Consider the following 25,860-nt stretch of genomic DNA (forward strand, 5'->3'; position numbering starts at 1 on the left):
TGCAAGGGAGTCTGAAAAATAGTTTTTTTAATGTGGGTATATTGCTACCCCTAACTATATAGGGTCTGTTACCAAGGAAAAAAGGGAAAATGCATATTAGGTGGGGAACTAGGGGTCTCTGCTATAATTAGATTTGTTAGAAAGATAATTATAGTTACAAGATGGAATATAGATTGAAGTAGAGACTTACTAAAGTAAGTAGACTAGTAGGATACTATTTAAGTAATTATGGTAAGAGATGTTAAGCTCCTAAATTAAAGCAGTGCACTGAGCGTAAGAGATAAGATTCATATTCATCCATATCCATATTCATCCTTTTTTTTTTCGAGATGGAGTCTTGCTCTTCTTCGCTACTGTGCCCAGCCAAAGATACTATATTCAAGAGATATAATCACGGCCAGCCGAGGTGGCTTATGCCTGTAATTCCAGCACTTTGGGAGGCCAAGGCAGGCGGATGGTTTAAGAGCTGACGAGTTCAAGACCATCCTGGGCAACATGATGAAACTCAATCTCTACAAACAACACAAAAATTAGCCAGGCATGGTAGTTCATGCCTGTAGTCCCAGCTACTCAGGAGGCTGAAGTGGGAGGGTTGCTTGAGCCCAGGAAGCGGAGGTTGCAGTGAGCCAAGATCACACCACTGCACTCCAGCCTGGGCAACAGAGCCAGACCTTATCTCAAAAAAATAAATAAATAAATAGATATAATCAGTAGGATTCAGTTACTAATTTGATTGAAAGTGGTGAAAGAGGCCGGGCGTGGTGGCTCATGCCTGTAATCCCAGCACTTTGGGAGGCTGAGGCGGGTGGACCACCGAGGTTGGGAGTTCGAGACCAGCCTGGCCAACATGGTGAAACCCCATCTCTACTAAAAATACAAAAGTTAGCAAGGCATGGTGGCAGTTGCCTGTAATCCCAACTACTAGGGAGGCTGAGGCAGGAGAATTGCTTAAAAACCCAAGAGGCAAAGGTCGTAGTAAGCAGAGGTCGCACCACTGCACTCCAGCCTGAGCGACAGAGCAAGACTCTCAAAAAAAAAAAAAAGTGGTGGAAGAGAGGCTAGAAGGAGAACATTGCCTCTATAAATTAGCAGAAAACCTTATTTTAAACATTCAATAAATAATTTTTAAATTATTTATTACTTTGATAGATGCATCCTTTATGATGTGAATATCAGCAGACTATCCTGTAGCTTTGCATTCCTCATGTAATCACCAGTTGATTAGGGAAATGGATTGTCTTTAGAGTTCAAGTTTGAACTAACCCTTACATAATAACATCCTATTTTTGCTTAAACATTTTAAATAAATTACAAACATTGTAATAATGGAAAAGTTTGATGACATGTTGGCGTTTTAAAGGAGAAAAGAGGAAGATAGTTTGGAAGTACCCACGAAGAGCTAAAGCCAGAAATTCACTCACCCTATTTCTAGGCCTTGAGTTATTTATAGTATGTGATATACTATAGATACCATGTATAGATAGTATAGTATATTTATAGTATATGATGGGAGGAAAATGATGTCTCCATTTGAGAGGGTTGTAGGAGAAGACAATATTTAGAGAGAGAAGTAGGGTAAAATAGAGTATGTTGAATACCAAAGTGCACAGTGGAAGGCGTTGATAAAGTGGATATATATAGGACATAGGGTTATATTAAAGGTTGTGCAGGGCAGTATATGGATAAGTGTCCATAATAATGTATGACCTTGAGCAAGTTACTTGCCTTCTCTATGCCTTAGTTTCCTCAGTTGTAAAATTCAAATATACCTCATAGGCCATAGTGAGGGTTAGTTTATGTGCATTAAATGCTTAAAAATAAGGTCTATAACTAAGTGCTCAGGAAATGTTAGTTGGTGTTTTTGTATGTTCCCCTTTTCTTCATAGGAATATTTATAAATTGTGTCATAAATTTATGGCACTATGAGATCAAATATTGGGGAGTTTGCATGCCAGGATGAAGAGCCCAGACATTTCTCAAAGTCTCTTTTTTCCTGATAAATATTCTTAAAATTGGTGATGAAAACTTTGAGGTAACACATTCTCTTTTGGGAATTGAATGTCAAAATTTAAAGTATTTACACTATTCCGAAAATATTTTATTTTTACAAAAGTTTTAAAGTAATATTTTATCATTAACCAATTAAATTATATGTAAAGTGTGACCACTGAAGATAAAGTGATTCTGTACTGTTCGGTCTTTATTATCTCTTCAGTTTCCCGAAAACCAGTTCCTCCATTAGAAGAGGCCCTCAAACAAATTCAGGAATCCAACTTAAAATCAGAAGTAAACCTTCCCTTTTCCCATAGACCAACAATAAACTGGAGGTAAGTAATTTATGATCATTGTATACAATTATTACAATAATTGTATAACCATCTAGTTACTGTGCTTGTCAGCTTTTTCATCAGCTACTCCTCACCTGTGTTTTAGAGTTTATTCTTTTATTTTTACAGATTAAATTGAGGTAGAATAGAATGAAAATTGTTCCAAGAATAGGTCAGAATTCCAATTTGTTGTCTTAAAGTCCTTGGTATTACAAAATACTATGTATGTTAAATAATTTTTGTGGAACATACCATCAAAACACTTTTTAAATATTGATATTGGTATTTTGATTAAAATGTTTATATCTTTACTGAGAAGAGAAAATTATGTTGAATTGTAATAAATTTAGGTAAAAAGAGTAATTTTATGGTAGAAATGGGTTTTTCCTCACTGAAAATCTCTCCTGGATGTCTTGAAAAGGCTACAGAGTCTCCTGGTTCTTCTGCAGGATGGCATAAGTGAATCATCTAGAAGTAATAGGATGGACCAATCAACCACTGGGTACCCTTGGACATCCTGTATCTTCCATTTATTTATTCCAAACATTTGTTAATGCTACTACATGTATAGAAGTAGATCAGGCATTATAAGGGGATATGGAGAAGTATATACTATTGTAAAATATAATCCTTAGTGTATAATCTGAAAGATAAGTGAAATAGTGCTTCAGAAATATAGAATAGTGCCAAATGAGTAATTACAATAATATATAAAATTCATTTATATAAATACATCCACAATTCAGACAATAAATTATGTTAATATTTTACCTGTGCATAATGTTACTCCATTTTTAGAATATCTGTGGGCAACAGTTCCCTTGATTAGGACTAAGAACAAGTAAATGTATCCTCTTGATCCTAATTAGAGTTCAGGAAAGGCCTCATGGGACAGAGAATTCTTCAGCAAAGCTTTGAAGAAAATAGTAGTTATTTGGAACAAGTGATTGGATGGCATTTTAGACAGAGAGATGAGCATGTGCAAAAGCCAAGGGCAATCAAAGGCATGATATACTCTAGGAGTAAGAGTATGTGTACATCATAGAATGCAAAATACAGATGGCTTTGCCAGATACAAGATTGGAGAGATAAGTGCATCTGTATGCCAAGAAATATAAACTTTATCTTGAGAGTTTAAGAGGAGTCAATGAATAATTTTAGGCAAATTAGTGGTAAGATGAAATTTTCTTTTTAAACATATTATTCCAATCCATTGTGAACAATTGTGGATAATGGACTGAAAGCTGGGGATATTTCAATAAATGTAGAAATTATATAGCCTAGAGCTCAAGAGAAAGACTTAGGCTAAAGGCATTTGAAGCCAAGGTAATGGATATGGTCAACTATGGAGAGTATGTGTGTGATGAGCAGTGAAGAACAGCAACATTTAAGGAAGTGGAAAAAGAAGAGAAGCTTGCAAACAGAATGGCTAGAATGGCTCATATAGGACTAGGAGAGGTCAGTATCATGAAAACTAGGGAAGGATACATTTTCATGGGAAAAAAATAGTTTACAGAGATCAAATGACTTCTAAAGAATCAGACACATAATGTCTGTCAGTCAGGATCCTGGCAGGGAACAGGAGGCACACTTAAAAGAGGTGACTGAGAGGTTAAGTAAGGGACTATAAAACCAACAAAGGATGGTAAAGCACCCCCAGAACTGACACAAAGTCAGTATTACCAACACAGACCTGAACTGAAAAGAGCTATACTGTAGAAGAAGGAGGCTGGACAGGTCCTGTGGTCCTAGGGAGAGGAATGTAAGCCACTGCTAAAGCAAGCCCAGCAGGGAGGAAATCAGAGGAATAATTATCAAAAACCTCTTTCTTCTGTCACCCTCCTTTCTCCTTCTGGTACCTTGCACTGGCCAAACTCAGCCATAAATCAAAGAGCAAGGGATCATTCAGTCTCTTGGAGCAGAGTCAAGTAGAGAAATGTGGTAAATGAATCTGGAAGGGCAAAGAGAGAATATCCAACATAGAAACAATGGGTCCACTGTATTTCACAACAAAAAAAGTTACTGGCAACTTTTGTCAGACCAATTTTAGTGGAGTGGTGGGGGCAGAAAATAAATTGCAATGAGTTGAAGAGAAATGGAGAGCAAAAAGGATAACAAGTTTAGTTTGACTGTGAAAGTTAGAGAGTGATAGGACAATAGCCAGAAGAGATGTATGGCCAATATATGGCTTTTCCCTTAAAAAAGATCTTATGATGTTTAAATATGAATATTAAAGTGATGAGCAACAGAATCGCAGTCTAGAAAGGTAGAGTAGGATAAAAATGTAAGTACTTATTCTGTGTTAGACATTGATTAGCATGGGTTACACATGTGAATGAGATATGGTCCTCTGCCTAGCAAGGGTTTGCAATTACATTATAATACTGTTTGTTGGTCTTTACAACATAATACACATGTAATACTGTATAATGGGGGTTGTTACAGAAATACTAGCAAAGTAATAAAGAAGTACAGCATTGAAGGTAGAAGGTAGTCTTAAAGAATGAGTTAAGATTTATCAGAGAAGCATGTGTTGGGATTTAGGCATGTGCAGTGCTACAGTGTTGTGAAAGGCATAGACCCCTGAGGAAATAGAACTTATTCAGAGTGTCGGGACTACAGGATGTGTTGCTGATGGGACAGGGGATCATCTAGAAATGTAGATTGTGATCAGATGTAAAATGTTTGTATGTCTAGCAAGTGAGTGTGAACTTTATCCTGTAACCAGTGCGGAGCCAATGGAGGTTTTTTAGCAGGGAGTGATAGCATCCTCTTTCTTATTTTAGAAAGATAAATGGTGCAAATGTTGGAGAATAGAGAGGATAGAGAGAAATTGGAGTCAAGGAGACCAGAGAGGAAATTATTGGAATAACGCAAGGGATAGATCCTTACTGCCTAAACCAGAACAGTACTATTTTGTATAGTGAAGAAAGGATGGCTCTGATAATAAAAGGTTTTTAGTAGTGAGAGGATGAGAGAGAAGAAAGAATGAAGATAATGTGCTTTCACAGTGCAGAGAAGTAGCATAAAGAAATAAGAGTTTAAGGATGTTGATCAACTAGAAGTATAAGAATTGAAGTATAGGCTGGGCATAGTGGCCCACACCTGTAATTTCAGTGCTTTGGGAGGCTGAGGAAGGAGAATCAATTAAGGCCAGGAGTTCAAGACCAACCTGGACAATAGAGCAAGACCCCATCTCTACACACACACACAAAACGTAAAAATTAGCTGGGCATGCTGGCACACACCTGTAGCTCTAGCTACTCGAGGAGATGAGGTAGAAGGATCACTTGAGCCCAGGAGTTGGAGCCACAGTGAGCTATGATCACACCACTGCACTCCAGCCTAGGTAACAAGAGTGAAATCCTGTCTCAAAAGAAAAAGGAGAAGGAGAAGGAAAAAGAAAAGAACAAGAAGATGAGGAAGAGGCGGAGAAAGAAGAGGAAGAAGAATTGGAGAATAGACAGAATAGAAGCAGAAAGAACAGATATTTTATTAAAAGAATAGATGAGTTTGGTATAGGACAAAGGAAATGAAAAAAAGCAAAAAAATAAAAAGTGACTGATATTTTGAGTCTTGCTGATTAAGGGAATGTGATTAACTTTTTAAAATTCCCTTTGAGCCTTCTGAATTGAGGGAATAAATATCCATGTAGAAATGTGTAAAAATAATTTAACCAAAGATGAGGTGAGAGGCCAAGGCTATAGAAATAGATTTGAAAGTTATGATTGTATATATTGTTGCTTAATTTTCATGTGTACTTTTGTCCCCACAACCAGATTGTAATATTCTAAAGGACAGTGTCTCAGTCTTACATATGCAGGTATTCCCTATAGTGCTTAATTCAGTACTCATGTTGGAGGTATTCAATAAATACCTTGAATGGAAAAATATCACTGACATGAGTGAACACTTCTCAAAGTGTATAAAGTGGCCCGAAGTTAGATAGATGAGGAGGATATTTATCTGAGACAAACACTGGGAGGAAACTTCAACCACGAGGAATATTAGCATGTGAGAAGGCATAGAATCATAAAAGGCATGTTGTGTTAAGGGAGCTACAAGTAGCACAATTTGGCTAATGTGTACAGTGAGAAGAGAGTTGTGGGCAGATGGGTTGGAAAGGAAGCCGTGAGTTAGATCATGAAGAGCCTTGGTAAGGAGTTTGTTTTAAAAACAATTACTGAAAGATTCAAAGCAAACACAATATTTATATTTCGAAGCAAACAAAATATTGCCAGAATGGAAAAGAAAAGGAGAACACTAAAAGCAGAAAAATCAGGTAAAATGGCACTTTAGTTGATGAAAACAATGACTTCTTGAAAGCTATATAGAAGGTAGAATCAATACGCTTTGGTAACTGTTTAAGACCTGGAGTGATTGGGAAGAATCAAAGATGACTCCAGAGATTAGATTTGGTCAGTGAAAAAGTGGTAAAACCATTTATCAAAATGAGGACTATGAGGTTAAGAGGGTAGATCTCATATTAAGTGTTCTTACCTCAGTAAAAAACAAAAATGATGAATATGAGGGAAGAATAAATAGGTTTAGGGGAGGAAGTAATTGGAAGGAGAATGACATGTTTGAGTTTGAGACACTTATGAGATATTCAAGAGCCAATTTCTTATAGTAAGAAATCTGGGCCATGAATGTAGACATGACAGTCATCAATGAATGAGTAAAGTTAAAGTCATGGCAGTATCCGCCAGTGGTAGTCTTAGATTCAGCTAAACAATCAAATTCCCTTAACTGTACCAGGCTATGTTTGGCTTCAATTAGAGACCAGAAAACACTGCATGCCAACTAGGTAATATTCTTCAATAGGAGGAATCCTTATAGAAGGCCACAAGGCAGTTGAGGGGCTAGTTTTTGCTATGTTTCTACCCTCTACAAGTGACAGCTCAGCTTTAAGGCTTATAATGCTTACATTATCACAATGGGTGGGCATCTACCTTCTCTGGATAAGAGGCCCCATGTTCTAAACAGGAACAAATGTTTTTTGTAATGGCTCCATATGAATTTCTCCCATGGAAGAGATATGTCCAGTAATAAGAATTATCATACTCGAGGAAACTCTATAGCTTTCTAGCAGATATCTGTGGTTTCTTTGCAGTCCTTAGTCCAGATGTGGTTTACCAATGAAGGGCCATTTTTACCATAATCAATGTGCCTTGTAACACAGCTTAAATCCTACTAATTATCCAGAGAAATAGACTTAGAAAGTTAACTCAAAGTTGAATTGGTCCATAGAGAAGGAGAAGATTTTGTTAACCCTTTACTCACACACTAATATAGATAAGGTCACATAGACCGTAGAAGTAAGATTACAAAGAAAGTATGGATATAGATAAGAAAAAAAGAAAGTCACATAACTCAAAAATTTTAGCATATAAAGGACAGGCAAAGAAAGAGGAGCTCAAGAAAGAGCCTGAGAAGGAAAAACCAGAGAAGTAAGAAAATAAATGGGAAATGTGATGATGCGGAAACCAAGGGAATTAAAATCAAGAAAGATAGTGGTCAAGAAATACCTATTTTTGCAATTATTAGGTAATTAGTTAACCACAAGCAAAGTAGTACATTGAAGTGATAGAGGTGGAAGCCAGATAACAGTTAGGTTAAGAGACAAGTGGAAGTTGTGGTAGTAATATAATTTACTACCACATTATGTGTGGCAATATAATTTTAGAGTACTCTATAGGAAAGCTTGTCTGAAAAGAGATGACAAACAATTAGAAGGAGTCCCGGGATTTATTTAGACTAATTTTAATTCTAAACAAGTTAATGTAGAAGCAATGTACATTTTTTATACAGGGATTCTTCACTTTCAGGTTTTTTTTTCTATCAGTTGTTATACTTTATGTTAATTGAATTATTTTCCTTTTTTGTTTGTTTGTTTGTTTGTTTGTTTGTTTGTTTGTTTGTTTGTTTTGAGACAGAGTCTCACTCTGTCTCCAGGCTGGAGTGCAGTGGTGCAATCTCGGCTCACTGCAACCTCCGCCTCCCAGGTTCAAGCAATTCTCCTGCCTCAGCCTCCCAAGTAGCTGGGATTACAGGAACGTACTACCACACCCAGCTAATTTTTGTATTTTTAGTAGAGACTGGGTTTCACCATTTTGGCCCGGAGGGTCTCGATTTCTTGACCTCGTGATCCACCCGCCTCGGCCTTCTAAAGTGCTGGGAATACAGGCATGAGCCACCGCGTCCAGCCAGATATTTTCAATTTTTAAAAACTCTTGTAGAATGAAGAAAAGCATAGGCATTTTTCTTGTTCAACAGTGTGCAGTTGCTTGAAGTCTTAGAAGAGTTAAACTGTCAGAACAACTTTGCTTTCCCTGCAGCAAACATGTAGATATGATTACAGCAAGTCTATGCTAGGATCATTAAATAACACACATCATCTTTGTTTTATGAGAAATAATCTTCATTGTGCATTAGAATACCTAGTTAGTTTTCATGTTATTTTAACATACTATTTTGACTTTGACTTCATGATATCTATATCTATCTGTGTGTGTATGTTTATATATATATATATCACATAAATTCTATGTATTTGGAAAACAACAAGTGTATACAATGTATAGTGAGAACACTATGATTTACTTATTAAAAAGTTAGACTTCTCTCCACAGATAACCAATAGTCTTAAGTAATGCATATGAAAGTGCTTTGTAAAATTTGAAATTCTATATAAATATGAGATATTGGAATATTAAGAATCAGGTGTTAGGTTAATGGACATATTTTTATTTATTGAAAATATAATTAAGCTGAAATCATTAATAAACTACTATCACATTAAAAATACATTTTCAGTGGAATGTAAACCTAAATGTGTTAAGAAATAAAGTAATGCCAAGAAATAAGGGGCTTACAAAGAAGCAGAGGTATATCAGTAAGATTATTCTAATGTGGAAAATGTTAGTGGTAGATAAAAATAAGATGTTGGCAATCTGATCATGTAAAAGAGAAGAAAATATATGATAAAGTGCAGGGCATTTAGTGCTTAAGCCCTAAAATAAATCAGAGAATATGTTCTCATGAACATAGAAGCTGCTTCAGCAAATAGTGAGATATAAGAATATTAATAAGGGAGTAAAGTTAAAAATATAAGAAGTAATTAGTCTTCTGTCACCATCAAATCCTTATCATAAAGCTAATATGCTTGACCATTCTGGAAGGTGTAAGGTAAAAGGGGATATATTGTCTTCCATATTAAATGGTTAAACTTTAATAAAATGATACTGCTAGATATCTATCTCCAATATCCATGTATTTGTGGTGTGGCAGTTGATCCTGAACTACGTGCTACACTGAGAAATCTGGCCAGAGCTGAGCAGTTATCTATTGACCTCTATTTGCCCTTTGAACTCATGCTTTAAACCAGATTGTCCAGCCCATATTCCTGTATCTGTATGAGTAAAAGGCTTCTGAGAAGTGAAAATACTCTAAGAGCAAGAAATAAGAAATGGCGAACCTGAATAAGCTATGTACATTTTTCAGTACATGTGAGAGGACACTGGTTAATCAAAGGATGATCATGCATGGACCCTATGGACAAGAAAATAACATGAATCAAAAGCCTAGAGGCAGCCCAATAAACCAAAAAAAAAAAATCTTAATAAGGCTGTCTCTCTACCTGCCTGTCCAAATGCTTTTCCACCTGTGCAGATCCATTCCTGCCTGTCCAGCTGTCTCCACACCTGACCCCTACTTCCCTGATCAACTGTCTCCTCCGCGGGTCCCATGGCGGTCCCACCACTTCCAAATTCTTCCTAGCTACCCAACTGTTTCTCCTGCCCGCCAGCCCCATATACTGCCTATCCATCCATCTGTACCCTCTACTCTTCCAAAGACCTTTGCACCAGTCCCATTACTGCCTTACCCAATTAAATATCATCCTCGTCCTCCAACCCCGGCTACTTCCAGCATTTCTAGCAGTTTCCCTCGTCTACCAGCACCAATTCCTTCTTGCCAACCTGGCCATCTACCCCACGCAACCCAGAGTTCTCCAATCATTCCTGACCCTGAGTCACAGAACAAGCTATTTTACAAAACTTTCAGACCCAAACATTTCCTTCCAGCACAGCATTCTACCACAGCCACTCTAATGCCTACCCTTGTTCGTCGTTCCCTTCCAGCTCAACTGGTTGTTTCCCCAACCCCTTTGGAACCTCTCCCTGTTTTGAAGCCTTCCTGTTTATCCAGTCACCCCCCTTATTCACCAGTCCCCACTCTTTCTTATGTCACTCCGTTGCCTGCACATCCTGCTAGCTTGGATCCTTTTCAGTCAGTCCAGCAATCTGTTCCACAAGCCACAGCATTGTCAAATCAGCCCGAGGCCTTTGCAGATCATCCGCCAGCCTCAGTTCTCTCCCTTGCATCTCCCTGTCATTCTCCATCTTCTTCTTTGCCTTCATCTCCTTCTACTTCCACATCCTTTTCTTCAGCCTGTATACTGTTTTCTTCCTCCTCATCTATTCTTTCCTCTTCTTCGACTTCCTGTTCTACTTCTCCATCCTTACCTCCTTCATCTATCCCTCTTTTTTCCTCTCCTTTGCATTCGTCTTCCTCTCCAGGTTTGCCTCCAACTTATTTAGCTTTTCCCTCTCCAGTTTCTCCTGTTTCTTCTTCCTTTATGATTTCCTCTTCCTTTCCCCCTATTCTTCACTCTCCTTCTGTTTCTACCTCCCCATCTCCTTTTATTCCTATCCACCCCTTCAATCCTCCTCATTGGGGGAAGAAAGTAGAGAAGAGAAGAGAAGAAAGTGGAGTAGAGAAGAAAGGAATAGAGAAGAAAGTTGAGACACGACAACTTTAAAGGTAAATAAATTGAGTTTATTAGATATTTTGTAGATATAGCAATATTTTGTTTGGGAAGGGCGACTGAAGGGGAAGGATTATCTAAGAGTAGGAAAGTGTAAAAGGAAGAGACAGAAACATACTCTCAATGTTCAGGAACTTGTATTAAATACCTTCTTGCTCTCCCTGATTAAATATGTGATCACAAAGGGATAGTTAATCTAGTAATCATTGACCTTGACTACTCCAGTCTGTCCAAATAAAGATATATATATGGATATTGGAGATAGGGAATAGGTATATATCACATGTGGCCATTGTCACCTTCCAAAACATTTTTATTCTCATTGAAATGAGAATAATTTAATTGAATTAGGAATAAATGCTCTTGGGATTCACACTGCTAGCCCCAGTGCAGCAGCATTCAGCTATATGGTAGTCTCATCCCCATCCTATCCTCCCCCAAAAATCTTCTTTAGTTCTTTGCTTTCACTTTGTATATGTGCTGAAATCTAACATGCTATAGATTTTCAGAAGATACAAAATTCTAATAGAAAATGATGTCATGCACTGAAAATGTTTGGATGGCCCTTTAGCATAGTAAAGGTAGACTCTATATTAAGGGTACGCTACTGTGGCATAAAAACCATGCTTATATTCCTGTTTATATTCCTGAAATAACTGAAAATAAGTGAGTGCTTGGCCTCCATTGAGGACAGTCCAAGTTCCCAATGCTAGTTAAATAGGGAGGAAATTCCTGCCGACCCTGACAAGCAATTTTTATATTTTCTATCTGCTTGAATCTTCAACCAACACTATTAGGGTTACAGTTTTTTCCTAACCTACTAGCCATGACATCAACTCAGAAAGAAGGGTAATGCAGTATATTATTATCCACATAGGAATGCTCTTAAAGACCTGAGGACTAACTCTACACAGGAATTACTTCTACCCTTATCCCAGATTATAGAGGGATAGGTTATAATAATCAAAGCCATGAATTACTGGGCATTCCTATATGAAGATGGAGTTCTTTACTGGTACTTTAGTCTCGCAACTATTTTTATTCTACTATTGATTGCCTTAAATTCTCATTCTAACATGTCTATATGTTTCTCCAATATCCTTATATGTGGTTATCTGGACAAACACACACGTATTACACCTAATGTGTCATGTATATACATATGGAAAGAAGTTAACTTTATTTAAATATACTAAGCACTTTTTATGTCTGGTTCACAGAGCTATAGATTCTGCCTTGCCTTCTGCATTATCAAAAAATGATCACAAGCATCAGAAACAACTCTTATCCAAAATCAATTCTGAGAAAGAAATGAATGAAAACATGAGGGCAACCTTGGCTGCTAGCAAAAATGTGTTCCAGCTTAAACTGGAGGAAACTCAGAAACTCCTCGAAGATCAACATCTAAGCAATTTGCAAGTATGAAACTATAAAAATGTTGTTAATATTTTAATTCCTTGCACTAATTTTGCTCCACTTTTGCAGTGTTCTCCACTAAAGAAATATCTTACTAGCTGAGAGTAGGCCATGAAAGAGAGTGTGGATGAATCAGCACAAATTCATCATAGAAACGATAGAAATGATTTTTTAGTTTTTTCCTTACCTTTGAAAGTACAGTGTAATGTATTATTGTTAGAGATTGTATTATAAAAAGCAACCAGAAAATTATAATACATGTAGATATTAGTTTCTTAATGGAAATATGGCAGAATTTGCTAGAAATGATGTTTGTAATCTATCCCTAGTAGGGCATATACTTTATTTTTTCCACAACTGAATACAGATATCGGCTGATTTTCCTACATGTCCATCCATGTACTTTATTTTTCATTAATAATTATGCACATTTATGAGATTTTTAATAAACCAATATAAGATTAAATTCATAACATTGGCCTGATTCATCCAACAATTAATCAACAGTGGCAAGGCTAAGAAAGCAAAACATAAGATTACTGGCAGCTATCGTGATGTGCCTTCCTACCATAAACAACTATAATTATGAATAAAATATATAAAACAACTGCTTGTAGACATGGGTCAGAGGCAGTGCAGGATGTGATCTTGAAAAGGGGAAAGAAATGATGTAAGCCTTATAAACTAGGCTTTCTATGTAGTTATGTTGCCTGAATAAGCCTTAAAAAGATCCACTAGTAACCCAAGCTACCTATTAAACAAAAAAACTTAACACTTTTTTCTTTTTTCCTTTTTTTTTTCTTTCTTTTTTTTGAGATGGAGTCTCACTCTGTCACCAGGCTGGAGTACAGTGGTGCAATCTCGGCTCACTGCAACCTCCGCCTCCCAGGTTCAAGCAGTTCTCCTGCCTCAGCCTCCCGAGTAGCTGGGACTACAGGTGCCCGCCACCACGCCCAGCTAATTTTTGTACTTTTAGTAGAGACGAGGTTTTACTATGTTGGCCAGATGGTCTCCATCTCTTGACCCCATGATCCGCCCGCCTCAGCCTCCCAAAGTGCTGGGATTACAGGCATGAGCCACCATGCCTGGCCAACACTTTCTTAAAGAAGACTATGAAATCTAAATATTCAATAACATAATGCTCACAATGTCAGCATTCAATCAAAACTTACTAGACATGTGAAGAATCAGGAAAATATGACGCATAATCAGGAGAAGAGTAGTCAATATAATCAGACAGAAATAACAGAGATGATGGAATTAACCAACAAGGAATTTTAACGTATTTTTACAAATATTTTTAAGGAATTAAAGTAAAAATGTACATAAGAAAGACAATTTAAAAAAGAAATAAACAGACCTTCTAGTTCTGAAAAACATACTATCAGAAATGAAAAATTGACTGGATGGACTTAACATTGCAGTCATTGCAGAACAAAAGATTAGTGGACTTGAAAACATAGCAATAGAAATTATCCAAGCTGAAGCTTTGGGATAAAAAGGCTGGAAAAAAATGAAGTTTGTTAGTGACCTGTGAGACCATATAAAGCCATCAACACATTTAATTAAAAATAAAATTTAAATAAAATTTCACAAAGTAGGAACGGAAATGTTTAAAGAAACCATCGCTGGAAATGTTTCAAATTTGATGAAAATTATAAATCCACAGACTCAAGAAGCCCAACAAACTCCAAGAAGGATAAGTGTATGCACACACACATACACAGAAAGGCACGTAAAAATCAGATTAAAGCCAGAGGGAAAAAAGATATGTTACATGCAGGGCAATAAAGATGGACCGCTAATGTAACTTATAAGCAAAACGTGAAATTGATCATAATGTTTCATTATTTAGTGGTGGAAAAAATTCTGAAGAAAAAAAAAGTATTGTTTATGAAATCAGAAGTTGCCAAACTTCTTTTGAGGTGATTTGGGAGATGAAGCAATTACAGACCTATGCAAATGGAAATCTTAGAGCCATGGATGTCATACTTATATCTAGAAGGATCTTCTAACGTAAATTTCTGTGTCTCACTAGATGTAACCTCAAAGGATGCCTTCCAGGCCTGATTTCATCATTATCAGTTAAAACAACTTAGTTCCAAGAACAGGCATTGAAGTAGCTATGCTTTGTTTTGGTCCCTGTTTGGGTTGAGTGACTATCACTTTAAGAAGTATGCCAAAGGATGTGATAAATAGGGACTAAATGCTAAAAATATAAAACTCTCATGAATAATTTTTAAAACTTATTCCACAATACTAAATCAATAAGAAATAACTATATAAATTAAAATATTTTTATTCTGTAATTTATTTACTTTATTTCTTAGTTTACTTACTGGGATAGAAAAAGAATGTACTTTAATACCATAGTATGTAAATTTTTAAAATTTACATATTTTAGATAAATCTAAAATGTATGATAAATCTTAAGGGATATCAATTTTCTTTCCATTCAGCATTTTGACTAGATATACGATTTAATGTCTTCTTAAAATTTATTTCTATATATGTGATGTAGATTAATGCATGCTAGGTATGTGTGAGAAAACAAATATTTTTAAACATTTACCATACATTGAAGTATTTTGAAATTTTATTAAAGACTGATAAATTTCATGTAAATTTCAGTGAAATAGTGATGTAAATGTCTATGGAATTTATGTAAATTACTGCTATGCTAAACCTCCAAAAGGAGTCATTAAAGTCAATAGTTTTTGAGCCTAAACCCATATGAAAATTACCTGGGGAATTTAAATAATATCAGTATATGGACCCCATCCAAGTATTAAATCAGCAGGACCCAGGTATAGATATTTTACACAGTTCTTTATGTGATTTTAACATGTAGCCAGAGTTAACAGCCTTACTACAGTCCACAAAATTAAGTTTTATAAAAAGATGTAGCCCCTACTAACAGGAAACTCACATTAGGATCACAGAGCTTTTAGGAGCCTCATTCAAGTCCAGTGAATGTTTTAGGAAAAAAATACCATTTATAAATAATTATTTTTCAGAATCTCACTTGCTATTACTAAGCCTTCAAGAAACTTCATACTCTAAATGAATAGCAGTAACAAAAATTTTTTTTAAGTTCTAACTGTGGCTAGAATAAGCAGGTATTACTTTAGGAGTTGAAATCAAAGCAAGCATACTATACTATAAGTCTTTGTTACCTCCCAATTTTTTACCTTGAGGATTGCTGCAGGGATAAGAATTATTTATATACCTATAATGTTTATAGTCATACTATTCTATATGCAAGGAGAATTGGGCTCAGTAACAATGGTATGTTGAATCGTTAATCTTGGCATTTAAAAGTTTATAAGCTATAAAACAATGTTCTTTTTTTTTCCAGAAATTTTGTGATGAAGTTAATCAGATAACCAATTCTGAAACCCTCTCAAGTATAGACAGTCTTGAGGCTACAGAGCATGAAGAAATATATTTAACACTTAATAAGGAGCATTCCACATCCATCCAGCGGAATACCATTTCCCTCAAACCAGCAAATATGCAATCAACTAATCTCAGCTGCTTTGATGAAGATAAACTGGCATTCTCTAAAACTCAACATATAAATAATTGGCTTACAAATTTAGATGCTTCAAATACTCAGAATGTCACACCTTTCTCAGATATTTTAAGTAAATCTGATGTTCTGCCTTCATGGGAATGTTTTAATAGTAAAGAACAAAATCCATCTCCTTTGAATGGAACAGTGGAAAGAGCCACAAATACTGCTAATAATTCAGTACCCTTTGTATCTAGCCCACCCATATTTGTACTAGATAAAAAATGTGAAAAGACCTCTGAAACTAGCACTATGAGGACAACTGACTCCACTTCTGGAGCATTCAAAAGAGAGAGACCGTTAGTTACTGAGAGCCCAACATTTAAATTTAGCAAATCCCAAAGCACTTCAGATTCTCTAACCCAGGAAGTGGCTACATTTCCAGACCAAGAGAAATATTCTGAATTAAATCAAGAAAATGGAACTACTTCAATCCCTACTTCATGTGTACCAGTGGCAACGCCTTTAGTTTTGCCATCTAATATACAGTCAGCTAGACCTTCAGCAAAGAACAGTATACACATAAAAGAAATTGATGCAGTGCAGTGTTCTGATAAGTTAGATGAATTGAAAGATGGTAAAGAAGAAGAGATAAAATATTTTAATTGCAATAAGGAAGAGTTGCCTTTATTTTCAGACAGTTTTCAAGATGCCTATATACCTCCCAATCCTGATTCAAAAGATGAAAAACAAAAATTAGCTGAAATATCATCCTTGTCTAATGTGACTTCTAATTATGACTTTGTTGGCCAGCATAAGAAAATGAAATACAACATCCATGAGAGAAATGGTGTGAGATTTCTTAAAAGTATTTTAAAGAAAGAATCTAAATATGAACATGGTTATCTTAAGGCATTAATTATAAATCAGAGCTTTAAGTTTGGAAATCAAAAAGCAGCAGCTATCAGAGATAGTATTGAATTAACAAAGGAAAAAGGTGCAGAAATTCCAAAGACTATTAAAAAACTGAGGTGGTTTGATGAAACTAGCAATATAGAAAACAATGCTGAAAACAGTCATTCACTGAAGAATAAAACAGGAACAACTCAACAGCATTCTCAACAATTCCACATTCAAAGTGGTTCTGGAAGCAACATAATTAGTGTTTCTACTTGTGCTGTAAATTCTGCTGATACAAAGAAGTCCAGGGAGGATTCTGTCTCTGAAAATGTTACGACTTTAGGAGGATCTGGAGCAGACCATATGCCTTTGAACTGTTTTATACCTTCAGGTTATAACTTTGCTAAACATGCCTGGCCAGCCTCAAAAAAAGAAGAAAGTAAAATCCCTGTACATGATGATTCTAAAACTAAGCAAGGTAAGCCACAAAGAGGTAGAGCAAAAATAATTAGAAAACCAGGATCTGCAAAAGTCCAATCAGGCTTTATATGTACAAACAGAAAAGGCGCTGTCATTCAACCACAATCTGCAAGCAAAGTCAGCATATTTACACAAGCTCAGGGAAAATTAATTATACCTCGTCCTCCTCCTCAATCTACATCAAATATTAGAAGTGGTAAAAATATACAAGTGTCTCAGTGTCAACCAGTAACTCCTGAAAATCCTCAAAACATTATTACACATAACTCTTTTAATTCAAAACATGTGCTTCCAACAGAACACAGTTTGAATCAGTGGAATCAGGAAAGTAGTTCTCCACTCTCAAATGCTTGTTCTGACCTAGTCACTGTGATACCATCACTGCCATCATATTGTTCTTCAGAGTGCCAAACTTTCACAAAAATAAATCATTCAAATGGCACTCAAGCAGTTGCCCGGCAAGATGCGACATTATATTGCACCCAAAGAAGTCCTGTTTGTGAAGAAAGTTATCCATCTGTGACTCTAAGAACTGCTGAAGAAGAATCAGTTCCCTTATGGAAAAGAGGGCCTAATGTCCTGCATCAAAATAAGAGGGCTACAGGTAAGAATAAATTTATAGCTTTTTATAGATAAAATGTACACCTTTGTTAAAGTCATGTGAAATTGTTCCTATTTATGTATGGCCATACATACTACATAAATATTAACATTAAACAATAGCTTTATAGAAATAACTTACCTCCAGGCCAAGCACAGTGGCTTACACCTGTAATCCCAGCACTTTGGGAGGCCCAGGCGGGCGGATCACTTGAGGCCAGGAGTTCAAGACCAGCCTGGCCAACATAGCGAAATCCCATCTCTACTAATAGAAAAGTTAGCCCGGCATGGTGGCACGTGCCTGTAGTCCCAGCTACTCGGGAGGCTAAGGAAGAAGAATTGCTTGAACCTGGGAGGTAGAGGTTGCAGTGAGCCGAGATCACGTCACTGCACTCCAGCCTGATGACAGAGCAAGACTCTGTCTGAAAAAAAAAAAGAAAAGAAAGAAGTAACTTACCTCCTGTAATATTGTGATTTTTGGCCAGGCACGGTGGCTCACGGCTGTAATCCCAGCACTTTGGGAGGCCAAGGCACGTGGATTTACTTGAAGTTGGAAGTTCGAGACCAGCCTGGCCAACGTGATGAAACCCTGTCTCTACAAAAATACAAAAATTAGCCGGGCATGGTGGCGCGTGCCTGTAATCCCTGCTGCCTGGGAGGAGGCAGGAGAATTGCTTGAACCCAGAGCCCAGGAGGAGGAGGTTTCAGTGAGCCAAGGTGGTGCACCACTGCACTCCAGCCTGGGCAACAGAGCCAGGCTCTATCTAAAAAAAAAAAAAAAACAACAACAACATTGTGACATTAGTAGCTGAATCCTTTTAAGAGAATGACCCAACCAGTGCTCAACTGAAATTAGAAACTTTTGCCAGCCTCCATTTTTTTCCATGACTTTTCCTGTTAGTTTAAGAGGAAGGACAAGGAATAGGATCTGATTCTTGTCCCATATTATTCTGTCATTACTATTGTAGTCAAATTTTCCATCAAAGTAAGCACAGTGAAAAATATTGTTTAAATTATTATAAACAAGTGAATACATGTAGTTATACTTATTTTTCTTTAAAACGTTTGTTAAATTGAGTTGCTATAAACTAATATTAATTAGATATACCTAATTCTCCCATTCTCTTTCCCAAAGTGTGGTAGCTCTGCTTTTATCTGGTGTGACTATTGGTTTTTGTGAGAGCAAAAAAATGATATCATTGTCTTGAAATATTTTTGAAAATTAATTCTCTATAGAATGCCATTGCCCTTACTAGCTGGTTGACTCTCATAAAACTTCTTTCCTTCTATGAAGGAATAAACTAGAAAGCAATACATTTTCCTGCCAATAGGAAACAGTTGCCTATTGAGAAATAGTTAGGACTGGAGTCTGGAGGCAATCAGAAAAACAACTCTTGTTTTTCCAAAGGTATGAATAAATATTGATATATAATGAGAGTTTAAAATTTAATATTCAAAGTCATCTTCAATTAAACCATGAGTTTTTAAGGCCAAGGGACATTTGTGTAATTCATCACAGTATCCCCAGATCCTAACAGTGCCTGGCACTTAGTAATCACCCAGACTCTACTTGAATTGAATGGATAGAAGCCACATTAGCAGAAGGGAAGCTAAATGCAGACACTGTAATCTAAAAATCTTCATTACTTGTCTACAAAAATCTAGATTTTAAAAAATTGTTTCTCTCACTAAAATTATGATTTTTTTATCCAGTCATTTCAGAATGTAACTTTAGCTTTCACAACACTTCAAAAAAATGAAGGTATCATACAGATTAAATATTCTAAAATAAATAATGATGGTTACCCTTTTTGAGTTTGTAGTTTGTACCAGTCACAGTACTGTGTTTTATACTTACTGTCTCATTTAAACCTTGTAATAATGCTGAGAAATAAATATTTTTAAGACCCTGTTTTGCAAAGAAGTAAGCAGAATTATCCAAGGTCAAGAGCTTGTAAATAGCAGAATTGGTATTTTGATCCAGATCTCTATGGTTCCAAGTCCTGTGCTTTTTCTACTAAAATCATATAGTAAATATAGTGATAAAGCAAATATCATATATCACACTCTGCTAATTAGGAAAAATATTAGGAAACTTATAGTTTCCCAATAGCTTATGTACAAAAGGGGTAACATATTAAAATTATCTGATTCTCTGATAAAGGAATGGGATACATTTTATCAGGAGAAACCAATATTTTCCTGACATTTAATCAAAGGAGGTAGTTCTCTCTGGGACCTTTGTATAAGGGACATTGGAAAATGTAATGAATTTTAACATTCTTAAATGTTCTTAAATATTCACACTGTTGTAAATATCTATACCTGTTAATACAGCGATTATACTTAGAAAATATAACAGTACTAACAATACTGAATATTTTGTATGTTCAGGCATTTAAGCTTTTTTTTTCCAAAACTGTTTAAATATAAAATGCTTCAAGTGAACTCTTTGTTAATACTGGATTACAGTTCAGTGAGCATTTGTGGGATTTTTTTTCCTACTCTCTTATTTGCAGTTCATTTTATTTTTATACCCTTATGCATCCAGAGTTGACGATTGTGGAGAGCATCTTGTTCTCAATTAGCATTTCCAGAACACTCTAGCATAACTCTCTAGGAAAAACTCTTCCAATTAGATCCAAGCCATTCAACTATACCACCTCCTGATGTCTCCAGTTATTTCCCCCCCTAAAAGATGACTTTGATATTTGGTTCACAGTCTTCATTTCCATACAGAGTCTTTGCCATCATATTGGGTAGTTCAGCTTTTATATGGATGAGCAAATATCCTGATCTCTCTCACTCCTTTTTCATCTCTAATAACTTTCTATACAATTCTGCCTCAAATACCCTTTCCCTTTGTTATATTCTGGACCTCATCAACATTCATAACTCCTCTACTTCTTTTCTTTATTTCAGCTTTTATTTTAGATATAGAGGGTACACGTGGATGTTTGTTACATGGGGATATTGCATGATGCTGAGGTTTGGGGTATGGATCCTATTACCCAGGTAGTAAGCAAACTCACTCACTCCTCTACTTAAGCACATTCTCCTCTCTTTTCCCTACTCTTACTCCTACCATTCTTCTACCCTACTGGGCTTCTTTAGTCCAGTATTTTCTCTACTTTCTCATTCCAATTCATCATCTCTTTCTTTCTTTTTTTTTTGTTTTTTTTTTTTGAGATGGGGTTTCACTTTGTTGCCCAGGCTAGGGCGCAGTGGCGTGATCATGGCTCAGTGCAGCCTGGGACTCCTGGGCTCAAGCAATGCTCCCACCTCAACCTTTCAGGCACTACAGGCACACACCACCATGCCCAACTAATTTTTTTATATAGAGACAGGGTCTCCCTGTGTTACCCAGGCTGGTCTTGAACTCCTGGGCTCAAGCCATCTTCCCACTCAGTCTCCCAAAGTGCTAGGATTATAGGCATGAGCCATCGTGCCTGGCCAGGTTCATCATTTCAATAGTTCTTTTACTAATATCCTAAACTCTTTGCCTCTTGGTCTTTTTTGTCACAAGAATCAAACAGCCCTTCCCCGCCCGGGGGAAAAAATTATTTGCTTTTTCTCTGCCTTCTTCTAAGTAGCAGAGAAAATTCATACCAATGTGCCAGGCATATTGGCTATACTGTAGATTTATGAAACATTTTCTGATGATCAACATTACTGAGTATTCCTACTGTTTATCTCGTAAATTCACTGTCTTTCCTTAGAAATAATTATTTCAAACATCCTCCCCAAATATCTGATTTCCCTGCTTCTGTTTCCTCATCAGATACTTTCACTGCTCATTTTTCTCAAACCTACATCAATGGGAATAAATTTCCAAACTGGGAGGAAAAGTTGTAGTTAGAATACATTAATAAACTTATATAAAAATTTAAAATATGTAAAACAATATTATGGCTAATGGATACATCCGTGGGTAACAAAAGTATAGCAGAAATGGTAATGACAAACATCAAACTCGGAATAGTGACTACCTCTGGGGAGAGAAGAAGGTGAATAGGCTCTAGGAGGGCTACATACAGGGCTGCCACAAATAGTTGCACAACTCCAGATAGCACCATTTATTTTATATAGTATGCAGAAACTTTGATAACAGAGATTTTCAATTATATTTGTACAATATATGTTCTTTACTATGCTAAAAATATTTTTAAATAAAACAATTTAATACACAACAAGGAGGATGCAGTGTCAATGAGTATAAGCCATTCTTTTCAAGTAGTTTAGCCATGAAGGGTAAGATCTATGACATTAACTTGAATAGGCAGAACTATGAGACTTTTTTAGCGGGAGATTAGACTTAGAGCAATGATCTAGTAGGAAGAAAAAGTTTAAAATATGAATGAAATAGAAGAAACCATTTATGGATTCAGTTTTTAAAAGTAACTCCTCTTTTGATATTCTTGATCCAAAATTCTGTTGCCATGAGATCCTGCTCCACCATTTATCTCAACTCTATATATCTTCATGCTTGTTTCCTTTGAGATAAAACTTAAATATATAAGTTAAGTGAAATAAGAGATGCTTGGAGGTGGATGAAGGAAAAAATGAAGGCATTCAGATGGCCCCTGTTTTGTCAATAAAATATTAGGAGATTAGATAGAATAAATGAGCAGGATTGGAAGAGTGAGCTTTGTGAAGAGAGGGAGAGATTGGGAGAAAATTGTTGACCAATGATAAATAAAAGGATTGGTCAAAGTTATAAAGCCTGAATGAAATAATATGCCTGGAAACACTTAAACTATATGAGCCCATATCTAGAGGAGCAAATCAGTTCCTCATAGTATAAGTTATGGGCTTTCTCATCTAAAAAGGAACAGAGATTGTTAAAGAATAAGCCCACCAGGGGCTTAGATGAAGGTAAAAACAAACCTTAAGGGAAAAGATATCAGTTGAGAGAAATTTTGTAGGAAAATGACACTAACAGAGAAAGAACTTAGCGTTGTCTGTTACTAATGAATATCAATATATTTTACCCTAGAAATAGGATACGATTCCTAAATATGTAATTGGGTGTGAATGGGGAATTGAAAATAAATTTGAATAATTGATAGGTTTAGTGGACATGTTTTAGGATTTTAGAAGGGGAGACCTGGAAAATTTAACACAGATTTTTTAATGTTAATTATTTGACTTATTTTGTTTTATTTTATTTTATTTTAAGACAGGGTCTCACTCTGTCACCCAGGCTGGAGTGCAGTGGCTTTATCATGGCTCACTGCAGCATCATCCTCCTGTGCTCAAGCAGTCCTCCCACCTCAGCCCCACAAGCAGCTGTGACTACAGGTGTATGCCACCATGGCTGACTAATTTTTATATTTTTTGCAGAGACAGGGTTTCACCTTGTTTCCCAGGCTGGTCTTGAACTCCCGAGCTCAAGCGAGCTGCCTGCCTCAGTCTCCCAAAGTGCTAGGAATACAGGCATGAGCCACCACACCCAGCCAACAATGATACTTTTTAAATAACATTTAGAAACGTAAATTCATGGGAATAAGTATAATAGAGGATTTGCTTGACTTCTACACAGAAGGCTATAACACTGTTGAGAGAACTTAAAGAGGCAGGGGTAGGGGTATGGAAAAAAAATTAAAGACGACCTATGAAATAGTGGAGCAGAGGGAAGATATGCCATGTTCATGGATTGGAAAAGTCTGTATTAAAAAAAAGGCAATTCTCCACAAACTAATCCGTAAATGTAGTATAATCTCAATCAAAGTTCCAATAGGATTTTTGTGAAAATTGAGAAACTGAGTCTAATATTTATATGGAAATGCAAAGGCCAAGAACAACTGCAATAATCTTGAAGGACAAAGTTGTAAAACTACTAGATATTATTAAAGCTAAAGTAATTATTACAATATGGCATTTGTACAGGATATTTAGACCAATTAAATAGAGAGTCCAGAAACAGACCTACATATTTAAACACTTGATTTTTGGCAAAGGTGGCACTGCATAGCAGGGACAAAGAGTTCATCTTATAATTCATCAATAGGATATATAGAATTAGTAAAAATGATCCTTATTTTACCACATACACAAATATTAATTCCAGGTGAACTGCAGGTCTAAATGTGGAAAGTAAATGTTGGAAGCTAATATAGGTAATACATTTATAATTTAGGATGGACAGCAGTTTCTTACACAATACTTTAAAAGAACAAACCACTAAGGAGAAGATTGATCAATTGTAGATTAAAATTAGAGACTGTTTTCATCCAAAAAACCATTACCAGATTGAAAAGGCAAATCACAGAGTGGGAGAATATTTGCAATGCATATTACTGACAAAGGGCTTATATCCAGAAGGTATAAAGAACCCAAAATGTTCTTCAATAGTGTAATATATAGAGTTGAATTCCATTATTCATTTAATGAAATACTATAATATAAATGAGCTATTGCTGAAAAGCAGCAGTGTGGGTATACCTCACACCATAATATTGTGCAAAAGAAACATATTGCACAATAAAAATGCATATTCTGCTCCATTTATATCAAGAACAGGTGAAACTATGGCAGGTGGGTATATGGAAACAGGTAATGAGGGGAGCATTTTTGGTGCTAGTAATGTTCAGTTTCTTGACATAAGTGGCCGTGAAATCTGGTTTTGGGTATATAATCTGTTTATTCTCAATTCGTGCACTTTTCTATACATAGATTCTACTTCCTTTTTTTTTTAAGCCAAATGATGTTGACACATTATTTAAATCTGATTTCAAAAAGAATACTTTTTTCTTTTCCAATAATTATTAAGAATATCTTCACAGAATCAAAAATTTGATTACTAGAAAAGACCAATGTGACAATTTCTTTTAAACTGTCACATTTTATAAATGAGGAAATATCCTAGGCAAAAATTAGGTAACATTTATTATGTTCCAATCACTATTTAAGCACTTTAAATATTGAAACAAAGTTAATTCTCCCAATAAATCTGTGAGGTAAATAATATTCTTACGCCCATTTTATAGATGAGGAAACTGGGTCACAGAGGATAATTGACTATATAAATTGCATAGCTAGTGTAAGTGGCATACTCAGAATTAAGGCATTATGATTCTATGTTCTTAACTATTGAGCTACTTTGTTTCTTTATTTTATTTTTTTTCTGAGACAAGGGTCTCACTCTGCCACCCGGGCTGGAGTGTGATGGCACAATCTTGGTGCAACCTCTGCCTCCCAGGCTCAAGCGATCCTCCCACCTCAGCCCCCTCAGTAGCTGAGACCACAGGTGCGCATCACCACGCCTGGCTAATTTTTTGTATTTTTGGTAGAGATGAAGTCTCACCATGTTGCCCAGGCTGGTCTCAAACTCCTGAGCTCAGGCTCAGGTGCTCCGCCTCCCTAGGCCTCCCAAGTACTGGGATTATAGGCGTGAGCCACCGTGCCCAGCCTTACTTTGTTTTTTTAAAACTCTGAATAACAACAGATTTTTCAGTAATACACATGAAAAAAAATAGTACATTGATCTATACAGTTTGTGGATGGCACAGAGTATCAAAGGAAGTTACTAATGAAATCGAGGCTGGAAGCAAGCTTCAGAATCATCCTGGCTAACTGAACTGGCAAATCAAAACCAGTTAAGTTCAGTTTAGCAGAGACAGCTATAAAGTCATACATTTATTTGCATTCAGTTTACTGTTTAAGGTTTGGGCCGGGGGAGGTGTTGCGTTGTTTTTTGTTTTTTTTTTTAGGTGGGGACTCACTGCATTGCCCAGGCTGAACTTGAATTCCTGGGCTGAGAGCTCCTCCTGCCTCAGCCTCCCAAGAAGCTGTGG

The 25,860-nt window shown here is 36.2% G+C and overlaps 1 protein-coding gene across 1 annotated transcript in view; it reads left to right on the forward strand.

Moving 5' to 3' along the window:
- Positions 1 to 25,860, forward strand: part of CEP126 (centrosomal protein 126) — an 84,471-nt gene that overhangs the window by 32,132 nt on the left and 26,479 nt on the right. Inside the window, exons 4-6 of the mRNA XM_004052020.4 lie at positions 2,216 to 2,327; positions 12,375 to 12,573; positions 15,929 to 18,068. Coding sequence (XP_004052068.3) covers positions 2,216 to 2,327; positions 12,375 to 12,573; positions 15,929 to 18,068 — 2,451 coding nt within the window. The remainder of the gene's footprint in view (positions 1 to 2,215; positions 2,328 to 12,374; positions 12,574 to 15,928; positions 18,069 to 25,860) is intronic.

The sequence above is a fragment of the Gorilla gorilla genome, chromosome 9, assembly GCF_029281585.2.
Source record: "Gorilla gorilla gorilla isolate KB3781 chromosome 9, NHGRI_mGorGor1-v2.1_pri, whole genome shotgun sequence".
NCBI lineage: Eukaryota > Metazoa > Chordata > Mammalia > Primates > Hominidae > Gorilla > Gorilla gorilla.